This window comes from Ovis aries, chromosome 15 (genome assembly GCF_016772045.2).
Source record: "Ovis aries strain OAR_USU_Benz2616 breed Rambouillet chromosome 15, ARS-UI_Ramb_v3.0, whole genome shotgun sequence".
Lineage (NCBI taxonomy): Eukaryota > Metazoa > Chordata > Mammalia > Artiodactyla > Bovidae > Ovis > Ovis aries.
The window spans coordinates 63,787,749-63,810,095 of NC_056068.1; the positions used below are offsets into that span (position 1 = coordinate 63,787,749).

Sequence of the window (22,347 nt, forward strand, 5' to 3'; positions counted from 1 at the left end):
CCCCTACTTGGCTTCCAATCCCATTCCGCCTGGAGCTCAAGTGGCCAATCAGGTGGCGGCCCTGCCGAGGGGGCGGGATGGGGGGGCGGAGCTGAGTGGCGGAGTCTGAAGTCGCCTATTTCAGCTGCGGCGCTGGAGACGCGTGAGCCGAGCCCACCTGCAAAGTTCTGCAGCGCCGCTCAGACACCATGGCGGACAACCGGGATCCAGCCAGCGACCAGATGAAACATTGGAAGGAGCAGAGGGCCGCGCAGGTACACCCTGCGCTCTCCGAGCCGGCCCTACGGTCCGCGTAGGAAGCTGGGTGTCCTCAAGTAACGGCCCCTGCTGCCCCAGCGCGGAGGTTCTGGGGAGGGAGGGCTGTACCATCGATCGCGGGGGGCCTAGGGGTGTGCGTGTGCTTCCTTTCCGTCTGGTTGGGCTGTTACATTCGCGGGCGGGAGGGGAGAGGGTTCTGGGCCCCGGGGGCAGCGGTCCTGCAGGATTTGTGGTAGGCTGCAGGTCGTGGGTGGTTGGCTTACAGTTTTGCGCCTTTGCCAGCTGGGACAGAGGTTGCAGTTTGAGGCAGCAGTGAAGGCTTATGGGGAAAGAGGCAGAGAGCTGCAGCTGCAAGAAAGGAAGTGACGGGGAAGCAGGAGCAGGCTCTAGCTTTGCCCTCGCTCAAACAATAACTACCAGCTTTCGTATTTGGGGTGGGGGGTGTCTTGGGGGCAGGAAACGTCTTTTATCATCTCCATGTCCCCAGCACTGAACATAAAGCATTGTTTGTGTGTTAGTTGCTCAGTCGTGTCCGACTCTCTGTAACCCCATGAACTGTAGCCCACAGACAGACTGCTCTGTCCATGGAATTATCCAGGCAAGAATGCTGGAGTGGGTTGCCATTCCCTTCTCCAGGGGATCTTCCCGACCCAGGGATGGAACCCAGGTCTCCCGTGTTGCAGGCAGATTCTTTACCATCTGGGCCACCAGGGAAGCGCACATACAGCATTAAACAGCTAAATAAAAGAATTTTTATACCCATGATTTCTTTTGCACTTAAAAACATCGTCTAGCATTTTAGAGCTAAAAGTGACCTTAGTGATTAATTAATGCATTTATTTACACCTATGCTTTGAGTGCCAGCGTGTGCTAGGCACAGCGCTGGGGCAAGTGGAGCAAATTCCAGTGAGGCCGAAAGCTCAAAGTCAAGTTTGGGAGACAAGACAGGTGAATAGATGGTTACCTTCCACCGTGGCCAGGGCGCTGATATAGGTTATCTGCTGAGTGTAAAGGGAGTGACTGACCTGGTTGGCAGGCTTCTCAAAGCAGGTGACATCTGAACAAGAGCTTTACAGCTGAGTAGGAATTCAGCCCTGTAGTGGTTGGCCAGTCATTCCTGGCCTGTACCCCTAGGATGCAGAGCATTAAAGGGCATCTGTGAGCAGGTTGAGTGGGATGGGAGCACTTCTGTTTTGAGTCTTCTTTTGTCAAATTGGCCTAGAGAGTCTTCGGGACTTGCCCGGTTCCCATGGCGGCTGGTTAATGGCAGAGAGGACTAGAGTCATGCTTTCCTCATCTTCGCTCTTTCTTCTTTTTAAAATTCATTTTTAATTGGAGGTTAATTGCTTTACGATATTGTGTTGGTTTCTACCATACATCACCATGAATCAGCCATAGGCAAGCATATGTCCCTTCCCTCCTGAACCTCCCTCCCACCTCATGCCACCCGTCTAGGTAGTGACAGGGTACCCATTTAGTGCTCTTCCTTAAGACCGGGTTAGTGTTCATGAATTAGGATTAATGCTGAGTGCTCATGGGTTACCTTGTAGTTCCCTGTTTGTGAGAAGGCTACCATTCTCTTTAGAGGGCCTGGAAAATCTCTTTTCTCATTTTGTTCCTTATTATGTGCTACTAGGGTTTTGGCTTTTCATGAGTTCTTAGGCAAAGTGAACCAGAGAGACTTAGCATCTTATCAGTCAAGGACAAGTGGCTAGTCAGTGGCAGAGTGAAGATTAGACTCTGCTTCCTAGAGCCAGGACTCTCTGTATGCCCAGTGGTTGCTGCATCTTGGTTCACACGGAGGCTTTCATGAATCCTCGGTGAATTGGAAAAAATATGGGCAAGTGAGTTTCGCATAAAACAAAATTCATTTTTTTGGAAGGGCTCCGTTGAGACTAGCTTGCCTTGTCACTGTTCGGGAGAATCATTAACTGTTGTTAAATCATTAAGATCTTGCTGGTGACTTGCCCTACATGGTCACCCATGTGAGAAACAGCTGGCCTGCAAAGTGTATCTATAATCTGGGGACCCCTAGTTGAAATACTTCCGTCTCCTCTGCCCATGCATCTCAGTGCGCTGTTTACATTGTCCTGATTGGCAGGCACATTGGTGTCTTGTTTCTCCTGACTTGAGCTGCTCTGAGTGAAAGCTGCGTATTTTTATAGGAGACTGCCCACTTCCCAAAGGAATTTTGCATCTGTCCATACCCTTTGTAATTTCCTAATGCTTTCTTTGGAAAATTTTTAAACATTCAGAAAAGTGAGAAAAATTGTGTAGTATATGCCTATATACCCACCACATTTTTAAAAATTTCTTTTAACATGTTATTCCATATCTGTCTGTCCCTTCATTCATCCCTTAACCTGTGTTTTGGAGGGGCACTTCAGGGTATGTTGTAGACATCAGTAGACTTGATGCAAATTACCAGAATTCATTGTTTAATTCATGTTTTTAAGGCAAAATTTATATACAAAAATATACAAATATGAAGTGTACCAATCTGTGCTTTTTGATAAATATAAACACCTGTGAATCTGGTTCTTTTATCAAGATGTAGACGATTCTCATCACCCTGGAATGTTTCCTCATGCCATTTCCCATCTTTCCCTGCTTCTCCTGCAGTTCTGCTCCAGGCAACCACTGATGATTTTGCTTTTTAACCATTGATTTAGGAACTTTTTTGTAACACTGCTTTCATTCAGCAAATATGTTTTAAGATTTTTTAAAAATGTTTTAGGATTCGTTCCTGTCATTGCATGTGTTGCTGAGTACTAGTACTGCTGCTGATTAGAGCACCATTGTCTGATTAGAGCACCGTGTCCTTATCCTGTTGTTGGGCACCTGGACTATTCCCAGTGTGTGGCTGTTATGAATTAAGTTTCTATAAACAGTCTTATATAAGTCTTTTTGTGCACATATACTTTTATTTCTCTTAAAAAATGCCTGTGAATAGAATTGCCGAGTAAGTGATAAGGCAAGTGAATGTCTTATGAGAAATTCCTAAGCCTTCTTCTGATGTGGTTTACCATTTTACACTTCTGTCAACAGTGTTTGAGAGTTACATTGGTCCACATCCTGCCATCCTTTGGGATTGTCATTCTTTTAAGTTTAGCCTTTCTGGTGAATAAGAAGTGATATTTGCCTTGCTCTGATGACCAGTGATGCATCTTTTCATGTGCCTATTTGACCTCTGGTATACAATATTTCTTCCCTGGTGGCTCAGATGCTAAAGAATCTGCCCGCAATGCAGGAGACCTGGGTTCGATCCCTGGGTCAGGAAGATCCCCTGGAAGCAGAAAGGGCAACCCACTCCAGTATTGTTGCCTGGAGAATTCATGGACAGAGGAGTCTAGTGGGCTACAGTTTATGGGATCAGAAAGAGTCAGACATGACTGACTAATACACACATACGTATTTCTTTACTGGATTTGTTCAAGTTTTTTGTCCTTTAAAACATTGGATTGTTTGTTTTACTATCCTTGATTCATAGCCCATGTTTTAACAACAGTCACGCATGGGCTACATGCTGTAATAATACATCCCAAAGTGTATAACGGCATAAACCTGTAAGAAGTTTATTTCTCTCTTACGTGATTAGCCAGAATGGTTTGAGGTTGCAGAAGGAGGTAGCGAGTCCTCGGCAGCCCACAGTTCCCCAAGGCTGCAGGCTGAAGGAGGCTTCTCCTGTGGCAACATGTGGTTTCTTAATGTTGCCCTCCACAGCACTGTCTGGTCACAGACGATTAAGAGCGTGGAGGAGAGTATGGGGGAGGTTTAGATGCCAGGCTGGAAGTGGTGTATGTCACTTCTGCCTGCATTCCTTTGTCTAAAACCCTGTCACATGGCTGCACCCGCTGTGAGCGAGGCTGGGTGACAGCCGCCAACCCTTCTATATTGTGTCCAAACATACTTTCCATGTGTGACAATCTCTCTAGCCATTTTCTTCTGATGTGCTGATGGGCAAACAGGCATAATCTCTTTCAAAAGGGTATGTTGGACTTTTAAAATATTCTTTCTGTTAGAAATGTATGACAGTAAAGTGTAGTATTTTTTTTTTCAACTCTTCATTTGCTTGGCAAGTGCTTTTTTAAAAAATAAGTGGGCAGTTCTGCATCAGTATCTTGCCTTCCACCACCCACTTTGTTTATATTTGTTCTGGACTGTGAACGCTTTAAGTTGTGGAACTGCTGCTGGATGGCACCCTGCCATCTCCTCCCTCAAAAACCGGATGCTGAACGTCGTGCTGGGTGTCTCCTCCTTTGGAACCGAGATCAGCCAGCATGAAAACAATTTATGGGGCGTCTCTCCTTGTGGGCATTTTCATTGCTGACAAGTGAATTGGGACCAGGTGAGTGACAAATCAAATACGTTCATAGGTATGACTTGGATCTTCTTAAAAATCTTTATTTTTCTTTCTCTCAGAGTAGGTTTAGGGAAGGGAGGTGGTTCTCCAGGTTCTTTCCAGTCCTTCTGAATGGAACTTGATGGAAACTTTGTTTATTGCTTAGAATGCCATCCCTTAAAAACTGGAGAATTTGAGCATTTCGAGCCTTTCCTTTTTAAACAGTTCATTATTACTTGGAAGAGAAGTTGGATTTTAGACCATGCATTCCTGTCAATGAGTCACAAGACAGAACCTTTGAGGGTTTATGTATTTTTTAGGGTAAACTTGGTAATAGCTGCACTGATGTAACATTGCCGACATTCAGGGGGCTGGAGAAGAGGTGACTGAATAACGTCTTGTGCACGTATGTTTGCATTTCTTGTGGAAACAACCTTTTTTGTTCATTTTCTTTCTAGTACTGTGACTGCTGTAGTTTCTACTGCTAAGAGTAAAGGAATCTTTTACTTAGGGGATCAATCATCCTTCATTTTTTGAGCCTTTCTCTCCTCTTAGTCCCTACTTTTTTTTTTTTTTTGAAAAATTAAAGGACTAGTGCAGTTCTCAGTGCTGTCAGACTTACTTAGTAAAGTCATTTTCAAAGCAGAGAAAACCTCTTTTTCAGTAGCCATTCCATGTATTTTCAAGGCTTTATTCTCGGTAGGATTATTCTGTTTGCTGAAAACCAGTAGCAGTGTATTTTGACCATATCTGGACATATAGAGAACTCACCAAGAAGAAAAGAAAAAAATATGAGCAGCTACTGGGACATGTTTCCTCTTGTACAAAATAATACAAAAGAAACTTGCTTGAAAAGCAGACATTTCCCACTAGGGTGAGGAAGGAGCTGTGTTCAGTCAGTCTGTGCTTAACGGTCCAACCATGTGACCTTGAAGTCTGACATTTATCTTCCTTGTAAAAGGCAACTTTTTTTTTTTTCCTAGAATAAAAACTGTCCACTAGAATCTAAAAATAAATGATAAAAATGAACTTATTTATAAAATAGAAATAGACTCACAGACATAGAAAGCAAATTTATGGTTAACAAAGGGGAAAGTGGTGGGGCAGGGACAAATTGGGAATTTGGAATTACATATACACACTACTATAAATAAAACAGATAACCATCAAGAACCTACCATACAGCATAAAGGAACTATACACAATATCTTGTAATAATGATTAATGGAAAGGAATCTAAAATATCTATCTGGATCACTTTGCTATATACCTGAAACTAACACTGTAAATCAGCTGTGTTTCAATAAATTTTGTTTCAAAAAAAAAACAGCTGATAGAGCTCATCCAGACCTACTTTTAAAAAAAAAGTGATTACTGATAAAGTTGGATTAATATCTGCAAAAAAGAACAAAAAAACAACCCACTAGTTGTCTTCCCTGGGATCCTTGGAATCATTTTTAGTTTTCTTCAGGCATTTGCTCCCGCTGCCCTCACAGGGTTCACTTTGACGTCAACGGCCTTGTTTGCTAAAGTCTCTCAGTCTTGTCTGACTCTCTGGGACTCCATGGTCTGTCTATGGAATTCTCCAGGCAAGAATACTGGAGTGGGCTGCCGTTCTCTTCTCCAGGGGATCTTCCTAAGCCAAGGATCGAACCCAGGTCTCCTGCATTGCAGGCAGAGTCTTTACCACCTGAGCCACCAGGGAAGGGGAGTTCTCTGCTTGCCTGTGAGATCTTATTGTTCCTTGCCCCGTGCACTGTTGTCAGCCTGAGGCCATATTCCATAGTAGTTAGCTCAGTGTTGAGAGGCCTGTTGTCATTCTCGCTGACTCTTTAGTATACTTTGTTCAGTACCAACAGGGCCCATTTAGTTCTTAATGAAGAACACATTTTGATTTTTTTCTCGCATTTATTGGATTTCATTTTTTCCCATTATATATTATTCAATTTTTTATTGAATGGCACTTCTAGAGGTGGATGGCATAGAATAACTTAGACAGTGAGTAAGGTAGGACAAGAATTCATTCTTGCCTCTTGCCCTTAGAATGACCGACAGCTCTTGACTTATACTGAGGCACCTGGTGGCTTAATCATGAAGTCAGCTTACAAGATGAAGTCTATCCTAGTGATGAAGTTGCCACTTGGAGCCCAGAAAGCATAGTTTTTTAGTCTTTAAGGCAGTCAGAAACGTTTCCCAGTGTTGTCAGCTCACTGATTTTTGTGCTAGAGAACCCCCTCAGTGTGATGTGGTGTTGAGGTGAGTCACTCTAATGCTTCTGATGTTTTAAGACAAAAAAAAGCACATCCTATTGAATTCAGAATTTAGGAGTAAATCACCTGCATGGAAGTTAGGATTCTCCATGCTTTCTAGTGACAATAAGCCCTCTCTGGGCAGGAGCCTGTGGCTCAGTAAAAAATCTGCCTGCAATGCAGGAGACATGGGTTTGACCCGTGGGTTGGGAGGATCCCCTGGAGAAGGGAACGGCAGCCCACTCGAGTGTTCTTGGAAAATCCCATGAGCAGCCTGATGGGCTGCAGTCTGCAGGGTTGCAAGAGTCGGAGATGACTTAGTGACTAAATCACCACCAGGAAGAAGCGTTAATCACCTGGTCTGTTGTATATTTTGAGTACAGTGCTGAACTTGCCTGTCCTTTGTCTTGACCGAATGTTGATGTAGGAAGAGTATTGAACACAGATCCTGCCCAGGCTAACCACTCACACATGGTGCAGCCCTCTATTTCTGTCCCTTGTTTCAACTTCTCCCTGACTTCTTTTCTTCGACATTGCTCTTTGATTCTTCATGGAAAAACAAAAAAACAAAAACAACCCACACTTTATATTGTAGAAAATTTCAAACCAGAGCTGAACAGAAAAGATGGTATAATGAAGCTCCAAGCTTTTGTCTGTCAGCTTCAATAATGAATTTTTGTCCCACAGACTCTCCCCCCTAACGAGCTCCCCTGCAGAACAGCAGTTCATGTGAGTTGCCACGACTTGCTGGGGAAATTAGGCATGTCTTGTGTCGCTCCACTGGGAGAGGACTCTTGGAAGCTTCTGCTGGTTTCCTCTGACTTAAGGAGCCTCTTCTCCTTGCTTATTTTGCTTTGTATCTAAATGCCATAATAAATGATGGCCTGAGGATGGCTAGATGCTGTGTTCTGTGAGTTCTTGAGAATCACCATCTCTCTCTCTTTTTTTTAACACTTTGTTCAAATCTAGATGCAAATAAGGTTCACACATGGCATTGATTGATATGTCTCTTAAGTCCATCTGTCTCTTCCTTAGGGTGGTTTTAAATGAAGTTTACAGTGATTTAGTAATGAGTGAGGGGTCAGGCTTTACAGTCAAACAGGGTTCAACTTGAGGCTTGACTGCTGGGCAGATTACCTCACCTCCTTCCCCTTTCATTTCCCATATTGAAAATGGGATAACAATTCTCCTTACCTTGCAGTATTGCTGTGAGAATTAATTTATATAAAACGTGTATAAACCAACACATGTCAGTTGCCCAGCCTGTAGAATATGTGCAGGAGATGTAAGCTGTGCTGTTCTGAGAGGCGCTATAGTGTATGCTTTTGGGTCCTTGAGCCAGTCAGCTTGTGTTCAGACTCTGCTTCTGGCCCATTTTAGGTGGGTAGCCTTGAGCTGGTTGTATAACTTCTCCATGCCTCAGTTTCCTCTTCTGTATAGTGGAGATTATCACAGTCTTTACCTTGGAGAGGTGGACTAAATGTGATAACCTGAGTAGAGGGTAGAACAGTGCCCACAGAGCAAGCTGATATTTGTTGTTCTGAAGCTTGAGTGTGTCTAGTAAGGCCTTTCACACCTAAACAGAGAGAGGCAAAGAAAGAATCAGTGGGATGGCAGGAGATGCCGGCATCATCTTCATTATAAGCTGAGGCTTAACTGGAGAATGTGGCTTAGGAGTTTTGGCAAAGAGGGCCTGCTGAGACTGTTTCCCTGATTTGAATTTATTTGCGCCTTGTGTTTGGGCAACTCTGGAGACTGCCAGGGGAGTAGATGCTGCTGTGGCCACTGGCTTCCAAAGGGAAGAGCGTGGGGCCCTTGTAGGCCTGGGTCCCTTTCCCAAACTGCCCCACAAGGGGATATTTCCCCGCTTCCTTGCATCAGGGCAGGAGGCCTGGAACCCCACCCCACTGTCATTCCAACTCCCCGGACTCGAGGACCAAGGAGACCTGAGGACCAAGGCTGTCTTTGGTTTTCTGAACGGGGTGTGTTGTAGGCACTGATTTGCTAGAAAATGATAGGTATATTCTATACTGATCTCTGAGAATATAAAGCTGACATTATGACTCTATTGGGATTGAAAGCTGGGGACAGTTTGTATGACCCCTCTTTTTCAGTTTGAAAAAAGAAGCCTACCATAGCGAGTTCTTGGAAATTCTGTGAGCAGAGGGCACTTACCAGTGGCAACTATGTTGACAAAATATTTCACCAGAGAAAGCCATCTTGACCGCTCCCAGGAAAATTTCTTCATCCTTGTCTTAGTTTGAGCCAAAAAATACAAACAGCAAAGCCAAAGTGGAATTTTACTTTAATCTCAAACCTCTCTTTCTAATCATGGTGCGAACCTTTAAACCAGGCCAAAGTACTTGTTGCCGATTGCTGGAGCAGTTTTTATGACAAGGTTGTTTAATGGGTTTTCATCAGAATTTGAAATTACAGGACTTCCCTGGCGGTCCAGTGGTTAGGAATCCACCTGCTAAGACAGGGGACGTGGCTTCCATCCCTCATCCAGGAAGATTCTACAAGAGGCAAATAAGCCTGTGTGCCGCAACTCCTGAAGTCTGAATGCCGAGACCTTTCTCTGCACCTAGAGACGCCAAAGCAATGAGAAGCCTGCGTACCACAACTAGAGAGTAGTCCCCACTAGAGAAAGGCCCTGCACAGCATTGAAAACCCAGCATCATCTAAAATAAAAATAAATAAAAAATTAAAAAAAGAAAAAGAATTGGAAGCTATAAGTTGAGATATTTCCCTTTTGTTTTTTGGAGGGAAGGTGCAGGGAGAGACATGGACTATTGTTACCTCTTCCTCCTTTTTAGAAATAATCTTTCTTGGCGATTTCATATTAGTCCATAGTTTAATTCATTCCCTTGTTGAATCCTCAGCCTTGGTTGTGCACTTGTGGCAGGGCTCTAGATGCAGAAAGAGTATACTGTCTCGAGAGAAAAAACCGTAGAGCATTAAGGCAATGAGATTATCTGTTCTGTGGGGCACAGGAAGATGCCCTTGGCCCAGCTTGTGGGGCGGCATGGGTGGGGCAGGAAGAGTGGTCCAGGAGAAGCATGTATGATTGTCATGAGGAATTGGCAGCCAGAAAGATTTAAACACATTAACAGGTAGCTGATGCTGCTTTCCCAGAGCGGGAGCTCTTAGAATTATCTATCAACAGAAGAGCTCTTCTGTCCGTAAAAAAATTCTAGTTCTAAAGTGATCTTGCACTGAGTTAAAACAGGCCCTTCCCTGGCAGTCCAATGGTTAATGCTTCCAATGCAGGGGCCACAGGTTCAATCCCTGTTGGGGAACTGAGATGCCACATCTCACGTGGAGTGGCCAAAAAATTTAAAAAACAAAAACCCTATAACCAGCAAGTTGGCAGACATATCTTTGCCCTTCCATACTTTCCTGTGTGCTGCCACACAGAAATCTGCGTGAAGTTATTAAATACGCTGAGCATGTGGCATCGCCCACTAAACAAGCGATGATATTCCTCTCACTGGTTGTTGAGCGGCTTGAATGAAGATAGCTAGGAAAAAAGCCTTGCATATGGCAAGTGCTCGAGAAGTGGTAGTTACAAAGGGAAATGAGACACTAGGTACAGTCCCATCGGCTGTACTGATTCTGTGTGTTTGTCCTTTCTGATTAGCTTTGGACCCATGGTTACCACCCTCCATCATATCCCTAGAGAAAGCCCAGAGCTTGCGTCACGGGATGTTGTTTCTTTTGTTTGATGCTGGTGAATAACAGGGGCATGGGCTCCAGGGTGTGGTTATATTCTTCTGGTTTTACTGGCACTCACTGTCCTCAGGAGGCCTCTGTCTACCCTCCTCCGAGTGGGCAGACCTCTACCCTTGTGTGTGCAGGTCACAGGGATACATTCTGCTGGGCTCTGTGGTCTGTGGGGACCGGGAGGACAGGGACCACAGCTGGTGAATGAGTGACTTGAAATGAGTCACCTGAGGGGCCCTAATGCTAAATCCATTCCCCCACCGCCCCGCCCCTGCCATCCAGCCTGCAGAGGGTCCGCCTTGAGGCTGTTGAACGAATGAGACCCAGGTGCACCGTGGCTGCTTCTTATGTCCTTGACCAACAGACAAGTCCCCACTTATATTTCCCTCCTGCCCTGTCTTTCCCGGCCTCTGGCTGAAGTCCGCTGACCTGTTGCTCTCATCACCAGTGCCAGACGGTTGCTGCCTCTGCCATTGGTAGGCTTTTCATTTTTTTCTCTCTTCTTCCTCTACCACTCCCCTCCCCTGTCATCACCTCGGGCTTTCTCAGCACGTGCAGGGAGTGGCTTCACCTGACTGTACTCGTGTAAACAGGTACTATCTTCCAGGTCTTGCTGTTCTGGGACATATTTGTCATTGCTTGTAGCCCAGGAGGGCTGGTTTTCACTGCTTTCTACTTCAAGTTCAGTTCAGTTCAGTTCAGTCACTCAGTCATGTCCAACTCTTTGTGGCCCCACAGACTGCAGCACACCAGGCTTCCCTGTCCATCACCAACTCCCAGAGCTTGCTCATACTCAGGTCCATCTGTTCGGTGATGCCATCCAACCATCTCATCCTGTCTTCCCCTTCTCCTCCTGCCTTCAATCTTTCCTAGCATCAGGTTCAAAATTATTCGAAATGTTTGAGAATGCTGGAAGTTTGATTTAAACAAAAATCAAAACAAATTGTATCTATTCTGGGGTTAATTGCAATGCTCACTGCATGGAACTGGCTTTTTTTCAGAAATGACTTTAAAATGTTTGCTTTTGATGGTCGATTTCCCAGCTCCACCTTCACTTACTTTATTTAGTAAAGCTTCATTGCGTTAACTCTGTTAATTCTCACCATCTCAGTGAATATACTGTGTCCTTCTTTTCATCTAGGGAATACTCTCTTTGTTTAAATTCAGTATCTCTTATTTGCTGTTACCCTAAGCACCGCCTGAAGTCAGGGGTCTCTTCCTCCCTGGTCTTTGACCATGACCTCCATTCTGTTTTGCTGACTGTTGAACCGTTTCCTGCCACACTTGTTTTAAAGACAAATTGCATATCCATTGGCTTGGAAAGGTGTTAAAAGAGAGGACAGTTGATCTATTAGACCAGGAAACTAGAAGAGATGCTGAATGTTACTGACCTACAAACCCACGTTTCATTTCTCGGGGGGATGGATGTCATGGAGGAGATTCCTACATTGGGTGGGCAGGAGGCCCGGTGATGGCACCATTCCAGCATTGCCGCACTAAGATTCCATGATTCATTGTCACGAGGCGAGACCATCTCGTTCTTTAGTCCTTCAGCTCGCTCATCCCCTCATCCAGCTGGCTCTGCATCTGCCTCCTCTGGGTGTAGTTTTTGTTTTTGGATTTATCACCCTGACCTGGTCCTGAGGAGGAGCCTTGTGATGTGGTCTCGTTAATTTCTCAGCCTTCCTGTATTAGGGATGCAAAGATGGAAATGACCCTCTGACCTGTTTACCGTTCCTTTCACCGAGCTTGGTGTTCTCTCACATTCTTTTTTCCTTTATGGGAAGTCCCCCACCCCCCAGGCTGGCCCCCCTCCCCTGCCATTTTTATTTTTTTTGCACATGAAAAGTTGATTAACTTGCTGGTAGCCAGGGGTGGGCTGGGAAGGTCATGGGAGAGGCAGTTGGCTGCTGTCAAAAGCAGAATGTGACCACAGAGCAAGATGAAGCTGCCTGGGATCACATGAGACTTAAAAATGCTGCTCCCATCCTAGAGAAGAGACAGCTGAAGGGCTCCTGATATAATAGAAATGGGAAAAATGGGTGGATCTAATTTTTAATTACAGTGAAACAACCTATCTCATCTCGTAGACATTTGGCATCTTTAGAAAATTAATACTGTAATCCATCTTACCAGTAACTGTTTATTTTCGGTGATGACAAAAGCCAGTGACTTCTTTTGGAATTGAGAAGAGATGCTGCAGATGGCTGGTACCTACTGCTTGAGGGAAGCATACTGCACTGTATAGGGTGATTCGCCTTGACATGTCTGGTGGTCAGGAAGTATTTGGAAAATCTGTGTAAAGCATGTGGAGGCATAGCTTCCCTGGGGACCATCTCTCATTATGAGTTTGGACATTCAGTGTTAAACGCATATGATATATAATCCCTTTTAGGGGAATCTCTACCTGAGGTTTCCTGTGTGGAGCCTGGTGGCTGTACCTAGAACAGAAGGGGAGCAGGTTAGTGAGTTATCTAGATATCGTCCTCCTTAGCATTTCTTAGGATTTCTGCGACCCAATTATAAATTCAGGCAACTGCATGTTTTGTAACATTTTAGTACTTTTCACACAGGAAATTTAAAAAGAGTTTGAGTAGCAGATGTAAAAAATGCAAAACGATGTGCCCTGTGACAGTGGAAATTGAGGGTGTGATGGTATTGACTCTCTTGCACTCCTTTCCTCTCCTGTTCACTTAGAAACCTGATGTCCTGACCACTGGCGCCGGTAATCCAGTAGGAGACAAACTCAATGTTCTGACGGTAGGGCCCCGAGGGCCCCTTCTCGTCCAGGATGTGGTTTTCACTGATGAAATGGCTCACTTTGACCGGGAGAGAATTCCTGAGAGAGTCGTGCACGCCAAAGGAGCAGGTGAGAGCTGTGTTCATTTGCTGGGAAAGGACTGTTTCATAACACCTGAGTTAAAAATTACTTCTCAAAGGATCAGAGTTCCTTTAAGAGAAATGCCAAATTTCCATTCCTTGGAGAAAGGCAAAAATGCCCATCAATAGAGGAGTCAGTAATTAAATGATGGTTATTTCCCTGGATTGAACCTTCCATGTAAAATACTTTATTTTGCTAAAAATAAAAGTAATCTTCCTTTTATTCCATTATGCATCTTAGTAAAGAATGAGAAATATGGAAATACAGACATAGACATACTGTAATTATAACTGGATTAAGGTGGTGCACTTAACTGGATAAATATTGGAATTAACTGTGCAAAGTCAATGTGCTGTAGTGATTTTGCAGTGATTTTTCCTTTTTGTCCAAAACTTCTGTAAAACTTTTATCTTGCTTTTATTACAGAAACAAAAGATGTAGATGGTATTTAAAAGAAAGCTAAAAACTCAAAAGGAGGGACTTCCCTGCAGTCCAGTAATTAGGACTCCAAGCTTCCAATGCGGGAGGTCTGGGTTCTGTCCCTAGTTGGGGAGCCAAGATCTCACAGGCTGCATGGCACAGCCAATAAATAAATAAATTACTTAAATATTGCGAATCTTAAAAAAAAAAAAAAACTCAATAGGAAAAAGAAAGCTTGATAGAAAGGAAGAAGTTTTGTTGGACTCCCATTTCAGTTCAGTTCACTTCAGTCGCTCAAGTCGTATCCGACTCTCTGCGACCCCATGAATCACAGCATGCCAGGCCTCCCTGTCCATCACCAACTCCTGGAGTTCACGCAAACTCATGTGCATTGAGTCGGTGATGCCATCCAGCCATCTCATCTTCTGTCGTCCCCTTCTCCTCCTGCCCCCAGTCCCTCCCAGCATCAGGGTCTTTTCCAGTGAGTCAACTCTTCGTGTGAGGTGGCCAAAGTATTGGACTTCCCAGTTTCTTTATTTCCCGTTCTATCTTCTCCAGCTTTTTTTGGTGGGGCTTTGATATGCTGTTGATATGCTGTTGTCATGCCTTTGATATGCTGTTCAGGTTGCTGTTTGGCTCTGTGGTGAGCTTCCTAAGTGCTCAGCCTTTCCGTGTGTTTTCTCCTCCTCTCTCCCCTGTTCTTTCTCTCCTAGATCCTACTTGTACCTGAAGGGCCTCTCAGACCCTTTGTTCTCCTGGCAACCCTGACTAGTTCCTTCTGGCTCCACTCCTCTTTGGCTCCGGCTCTGTAGCTCTCAGCTTAGCCCTGAGTGACGCAGGGCTTTGCATTTTGCTCTCATCATTTTATGTTTGGTTATCTCCCCTTCTCCCATCATTGGAAGCTCCCAGAAGGCCAGTGCTAAATCACCGGTTTCTCTTGTCACCCAGATACCTGTTGCGGGCCTGGTGACCTGAGTGATAGTCTTGTGATGCCAGTTTCTGTGTCTTTCTCCTTAGGGGCTTTTGGCTACTTTGAGGTCACACATGACATTACCAGATACTCCAAGGCGAAGGTGTTTGAGCATATTGGAAAGAGGACGCCCATTGCAGTTCGCTTCTCCACTGTTGGTAAGTTGGTCTGTTTGCATTACTGGTGTTGCTTGACTCAACCCTGTATTTTATCTAAGGCATTTATAGCTTAGTTTCCAGAAAAAACTTAGCAGACAATAGGAAACAAGCACTTCTCCAAAGTATAGCAACATTTTACAGTAGAAAAAATATTTTAAGACATGTAGAAAGTTACTTATAATTCTGTTTGTTGAGAGATCTTAGGAAATCATGCTTATGCAGAGCTCACCCCTGCAACTCTGTGACATTTGGAGAGAGTGTTTCCAATGAGTGGTTGCCTCAAACGGATCATGAAGTGGTGGTCTTGCTCCACAGCCATGAGAACAACTGCCCTTTATTGAGGGTTAATTCTGTGCCATCTGTGGTTAGTGTTGTACTGATCCTGCTTATAATCTGTAGATAGATTAATGCTTTGCATGGTGGGGTTATTTCTGTTTCTGAGAGGGTGATTTTTCTCATGTTACAGAGCTAGTCAGAGTTTGAGCTATCAGGTTGCATCTCAGCATACCACAGTGCCTGATTAATTCTGCCTCTGCATGAGTCTGTGTTTGTGCATTTTTATAATTCTGTGAAATGCAAAAGGAAATGAAATTAAGGATAAAAATTTCTGTCTTGACTCATTTTCTTAATATTAACCTCATAATTTTGACAACTTGCTTATTCTCTTTGTTCACTGCCTTAATCTTCATAATTATTCTCTTCCCTTATTTTACTTTAATTTTTAATTACCTGTTTGAACAAAGCTATCTTATTACAGTAAATGGATAATATTTTCAGCTGTAATTATATATACTTTCTTATTTCTCTCAGCTAATTTCTTTGTTTACTTTTTCAGTCTAAATTAGCTGGTGGGTAGTAGAAATAATAACCCAGGCACTTAAATACCTAATATACTTCTAGAAGTTGGGAAGGGTAGATCCCAGTGTTTTTATGACTTGAGGCTTCCTGGATGCAGAGTACTGTAGTGGAGGCTTCATTTTCCCCATTTGAATCTTCTAGCTGGAGAATCAGGCTCAGCTGACACAGTGCGTGACCCTCGTGGCTTTGCAGTGAAATTTTACACAGAAGATGGTAATTGGGATCTTGTTGGAAATAACACCCCCATTTTCTTCATCAGGGATGCTCTACTGGTAGGTGATGAATTATTTCACACTCTGCAGATATTTGTTGATTTAAATTGATTTCAAATACTCTGTATAGATTGGCATTTGAGGAAAAGCCCTGGGAAAAGCAGAAAGAAGAGAACATTGATTGGGATTGGCTGGAATGCCTTTTACATTTCCTTCTGTATTTAGTATCTTTTTATAAGGTCAACAATTATCATTAGTCTTAGTTTGGCATTTTGGGGCTCACTGATTTGATGGGAATGATCCAGGTTTCCTTACAACACTTGGACAATGAATAAAAAGAGGCAGTCTGCTCAAAACCGTGTAGAGGGTAAATTTCATTTTAGGGTTTTGCAGCTTAAAATTTTAAAATTGTATTGTTCAAAACGATAATCTGTAAACCTAGCAATAGGCAATGTATAAGACACCATAGGCCTGGCGTGCTGCGGTTCCTGGGGTCGCAAAGAGTTGGACACGACTGAGCGACTGAACTGAAGACACCATAAGTCCTTTAAACTTAACTTTTGGGTTTTTTTCCCTCTCTTTTTCCATTTAGTTTCCGTCCTTTATCCACAGCCAGAAGAGAAACCCTCAGACACACCTGAAGGATCCGGACATGGTCTGGGACTTCTGGAGCCTGCGTCCTGAGTCTCTGCATCAGGTGGGAATGCCTCTTTTTTTTCACTATGTCACCTGATAAGGAACTGTTAATTATGCCTCATATAGTTTTCTCCAGTTTTGGATATTTTATTGGAGTTGATTTTTGACTTTCTTTTGGAGAGCCTTCCTCAGATTTCTTGGTCCTTGAAGAGTCTTATAATGACGATTTTATTCATCTTTCCCCATTCATGGACCTTGCATGATACTAGAACCCTTATCAATTGATATTTAACAGTATTAAGGATTAAAGTTTCTTGTAGGAAGTCAAGCTCTTTGTATTAGGAAAATGAAGGGAAAGTAGTACCAAACAAATTTTATGTTAAATTAGAATGTGAACAAATTAGGCTAGTTTTCAGATTTGTTTTAGCTTTTCTGTATAGAATTTTGAGTCAGGACGTTAGTGATTTCTGTTTAATCTTTCTGCTTTAAAATTCTTCTGTTTGATATTTTTTCCAAATGGCAACCCTTCCTGTGAGCACTTGGCTAGTATGTTCCATGTCATTGAGAGATTTTTCTGGAAACTTAGGACTGTCTTAAAAATATGTTTTGATTTAAACTGAACAATTTGACCCTTGATTTTCCTGTTCCTTAGGTTTCCTTCCTGTTCAGTGATCGAGGGATTCCAGATGGACACAGGCACATGAACGGATATGGATCGCATACTTTCAAGCTGGTTAATGCCAATGGAGAGGCAGTTTATTGCAAATTCCATTATAAGGTACAGGTCACCTTTGGCAAAGGGGGTGGAAGGCTCCTACCACCCACGTCTCCTTACTTCTCCTGAGGATTGGGCAAGGATCAAGGCCTGGCCTTCTCCACCTTTCCCGTACCTCCGCCCCCAAGAATGACAAGTATCTATCTGGTTGATTAGGACCGTGATTATCTTACTGGCCACTGCCTGAGTAAACACTCAGGCTGCCCGACTAGAACAAAGTAGTCTCTCTTTGGTCTCTTCATGTGGCTAATAGCACATAGCTGCTATCGATAGTCTAGCTTTTTCTTTCTGGACCCTGGGAGCTCTGCCATAAATATTTGGGCAAGTGCTCATTTTGTGCTGGCTCTCAACATTTCTGGTGCTGGCAGGTGCATATTAATATATATCTTTTTCCCTGGAGAAGGAAGATCTAAGGTTTTAGATCAAAGATAAAGAGATAATAGAAGCCTCCCAGCTAGGTAAAAGGAAATTCCTACCTGGTTTAGCCTAGAGTTCTTTGTTGGAGTTTAGAGTTAGGTGTTAGCAAACAGTCGCATGTTACGTTTTTGCTTTGCCTTTCATAGCCCTGAGTACGCTGTTCTGAGTTCAGATACTTTTGGGGTCCAGAAGAGCTTTAAGACAGAATTGGGACATTCTTGTTTGTAATAGCAATCTCATTCTCATTTTCAACATCTGATGCTATCTTTCCAAAAATATTTCTCCTCACTTTTAAATTCATCCATCTATTTTTTAAAGGATTTATTATTAACATCACACATTAAAAAATCAGTTATAAATTTCAGGAAACAAAAATTGTTTCTTTCTTTCATAATTGAGATTTTTATTGGTTGTTTTGAGGATCAGTATACAGACATTTTAATTTGTACACAATTGTAACATATGTACCAAAAATCTAAAGAAATCATGTAGTTGTGATTCTTTTCTAAACGTTTCAGTGATTTTCTAGCTTAAAATTTGGAGGCAAATTTTCCTTGAGGGGTATCAAGCACCAATAGTTTCAAATGTTAATATGCTGTTATATCATAAGTCCCACTAATTCAAAATTTAATATCATATATACTACATACTTGAATTTTCAGTCATTCATAGCATGTTAACAAAGTTACTAGGAAAATTAGACTTCCACAACCAAAGATGTTACAGGGTGCATAAGATTCTGATAAAGAGAGCCAATATCCAGGAGTTTATTTAGGGAACAATTCTACCAAAAACAACATAGAAGTGATTTAAAGTGTTCAAGACATTAAGTGTGCAACTAACTCCAAAGTGCTATGTAACATGCTTTGTATCATAGGATAGAAAAGCTGTCCCCATTTATGGAGTTGTTAAGCTGACACCCAGGACAGTCAAAGCCTCCCATATTCAGTACCCCACTATTTTCTGGTTGTACCGAAAAATAACCAACCAGCAAATGATCTTTTTTTTTTTTTTTTTTTTTAAAGCATTTAGACTTTAAAAATTGGATGAGGTGGGATACTTTCCTTCTTTTTTTTTTTTCTTAAATATTTATTTACTTCTTTGGCCATGCTGGGTCTTTGTTGTGGCGCATGGGCCCATGAGTTGTGGCAGATGGATTTAGTTGTCCCACGGCATGTGGGATCTTAGTTCCCTGCAAGGGTTGAACCCATGTCCCCTGCATTGCAAGGTGATTTTTTAATTACTGGACGACCAGGGAAGTCCCAAGATTCCCTCCTTCTGTAAACTGTTTCTAAAGCTACTAAGAAACTTGGATTTACCAAATAGTTGATTAAAAAACATCCCTCTGGGTTGGACAAGCAGGGAGACAGGGACCACTGAAAGTACCGGGTGTGTGATGTTAATCAGACTTGGCTTCTCTCTTTCCTGCTTCATCAGAGGCTGGGCTCTCCTCATATTTTAGTGTCTCTGTTTTCTGCAGGTAAATCATCTTTAGTCCCTTGGTTAGCCGCCTTGTCCTGTTTTCCTTTTGCTCCTCCCCCTTAGCCTTTTGTTGGCACGTTTTTGTCTGAAGATTTATCCTTTTCTGCTGCCTTTTGGGGCTTTATTTCCACTTTTGCAGGAGCAGGTTTAGCTGACAGCCTTGCAGATCTCTTCTTGGGCTCCTCATTCTCCCTACCCCTCCCCAACTTCTGAGCTGACCTTCCTCATGGCAGCAGTGGGAGCTGGGGAGGTATGCTGGGCCGCCTGACCACTGCCGCTCCTCCAGCCCAAAATTTGTGTTTTTTTTTTCATTTTCTTTAATACAATCAGATCAGATCAGTTACTTTTGGGGAATATTTTGAGAATCGTTTAATTGAGGTGTTTTCATGGGTTCTTTTAGTATGACTTTGGCATTGGTTAGAATAAGTAATATTGCCAGGGAACTCTAGAAGGTTATTTTAAAAACCTCTGGTCGCTTAAGAACTTGTTTCCAAATACATCTGCTAAAATAAGCAGAGACAGAAGTGGACTCATGACATATACAGGCTCCCACTTAATGATATCCCAGGGACCTATTTTCTTCTGTCCTATTTTAACCATTATCTGAACAACTTAGGTGGGTATATCAAACAGGAAAACTGTTACCCCTGTTTATATTTATGATTTGGATCTATAATCGTTGGCAAGGAACAGTTACAGGAAACAGTTGACCCACTGGCTTGTAATTGCCAAAAGAAGAAGTGTAGTGCCACTTAGAGCAAGACTAAGTGATTGTATCTGGGACATCTAGCGTGGTCGTGGCTTTGCAGTTAGAACGATCTGAACTCCCATCTTCCCTCTTCTAGATAATTATCTCTTGGCACGTTATTAAAGGTTCTCTGAACTCCAGTTTAGTCATGGTGAGGTTGGGTAATAGTGGCAGCTGCCAGTGGCCCTGGAAAATAGGGATGCTTACGGGTCTGTTCAGCCAAGGGCTCTGAGGTAGCATGGGATCTAATAGACTCATCAGTCTGGATTATTCTGACCTAAGGTCATGCGTTTCTAAACCCAGGGGCTTCAGTTAAAATCAGAAAGGTATTGCAATAATAATATTGTACAATTTAGTGTATTCACTGGGTGATCTGCAGATGGTGACTTCCATATTCTAATTCTGAAGATCTAACAGGCTGAAAAAAATCTTGCCACTGGCTAGAGAGAGCTGGGATTTCTGTGCTAGACATCGGCCAGCCTTCTAGAGGTGGCTTGCAAAGGAAATATTTATGTGGTGTCTGACTTCTTGGGCTCTTTCAAAATAAGATAGCAGTAGGAACTTTACTGAAGAGCAGGATGGGATGATAATAAGAGCTCAGGTGAAAGTGACTTAATGTCTTTGGGTTTTAATGGCTTGTTTGAAAGTCAGAATATTAATACTGTTGGGTTGACCAAAAAGTTCAGTTGGGTTCATCTTATGGAAAAACTTGAGTGAACTTTATGGCCAACCCAGGACTTTTAGTTGCTCATAGTTGGCGAACTGCTTGAGTGGCTATACTGAATTTCTTTTCAGCTCTATAAACTGTGATTCTATGATTTTTTTTAAAAAAAAAGTTAAAAAAGGAAGAGAGTTGGGGTGGAGGGATACTAGCTAAGCACAATCTCAGTAGTTGATTTGAGATATTATAAGACAGGGAATTTAAAAAATTACTTCATGCTAAAAAAGGAGGAAAGTCCTTTAATTTTATTAACCACTTGCTTACTTTTAAAATATATTTTGATTTTTCTTTTCTGATCGGAAATAGCATGGGTATAAACATTCAAATAGTAGCCACTCTGGAAAACAGTTTTGAAATTCCTCAAGAAATTAAACATAGAATTACCATATGACCCAACAACTCCATTTTACAATATGTACTCAGAGAAATCCACTGACTTGAACACTTGAAAATGGTTAAAATGATAAATTATATGTTATATATACTTTACAGCAAAAATTGTTTTGGCTTTTCTGAAGACAGTAATGTAGCATTTTCTAGATGAGCGAAAAATTGAAAGTGAACTATATGTCAACAATTTAAAAAATTCAAATAATGTAGAATCCATAAAGGGAAAGAAAGACTAATTTTAAATATAAAATGTATAGACAGATTCCCTGGACATTGAAAAGAATCAGGATAAGCAAATAGAATTTCTTACTGATAAATTCATACTTGTGTCAGACTTGAAGAGGGGAGTTACTGTTTCGAGGAAAATCCCGTCTTTGGATAGTGTAACTCGTAATCCCTCAATGGATTACTGGTTGAAGTTCTATAACTTTGCCAATGAGTTTCAGCTTGAGCTTCTTTGTTTTCTCCTGTAGACTGATCAGGGCATCAAAAACCTTTCTGTTGAAGATGCAGCAAGACTTGCCCACGAAGATCCTGACTACGGCCTCCGAGATCTTTTCAATGCCATCGCCACAGGCAACTACCCCTCCTGGACTTTATACATCCAGGTCATGACATTTAGTGAGGCAGAAACTTTTCCATTTAATCCATTTGATCTTACTAAGGTGAGTCAGTTAACAACTAAATTATTTTCTTTTTAAAGTGTCTTCACCCCTAATTTTAAAAAAATTGTAGTCAAGCATTTATAAGTTGTGTACAAAACAGTTGGAGCTGCCTAAGAGTTTCCTAGCCTGTGAGTGAGGGCTCACCAGCATCTCCCTTCCAGTTCCTATTTGATAACTTTACTGAGTTCATCTGGGTGGCCTGATATATTGTTATTAGCAGGGAACAAATTTTGATGAGATGATGTACTTTTGCCCAGGGAAAATGTCAATATTTACTCCTGTTTACTGTTGCAAAAGATTAAACCAATGCACTCACCTTAATTCTTACCATTTATTAGATTCAAAAATGTTATTTTCACTTACCATCATTGGCTTCATTGTATTTGAAAGCTGGTATTTTTATGCGTAATTTCCTTCTGTTGGTTGTCTGCTAATTGTGAAT

At 42.4% G+C, this 22,347-nt stretch overlaps 1 protein-coding gene across 3 annotated transcripts in view; it reads left to right on the forward strand.

The window, feature by feature from the left end:
• Positions 1-144: 144 nt before the first annotated feature.
• The window catches only part of CAT (catalase), a 36,708-nt gene continuing 14,505 nt past the window's right edge, over positions 145-22,347 (forward strand). For 2 of the 3 annotated variants that reach the window (XM_060400054.1, XM_004016396.6), the window contains exons 1-7: positions 145-254; positions 13,270-13,441; positions 14,891-15,001; positions 16,001-16,131; positions 16,664-16,768; positions 17,360-17,485; positions 21,714-21,905. In XM_060400054.1, coding sequence (XP_060256037.1) covers positions 189-254; positions 13,270-13,441; positions 14,891-15,001; positions 16,001-16,131; positions 16,664-16,768; positions 17,360-17,485; positions 21,714-21,905 — 903 coding nt within the window. In that variant the 5' untranslated portion in view covers positions 145-188. Of the gene's footprint in view, positions 4,607-13,269; positions 13,442-14,890; positions 15,002-16,000; positions 16,132-16,663; positions 16,769-17,359; positions 17,486-21,713; positions 21,906-22,347 lie in introns of all 3 variants that reach the window. The other variant, XM_060400055.1, reaches the window with a different exon arrangement.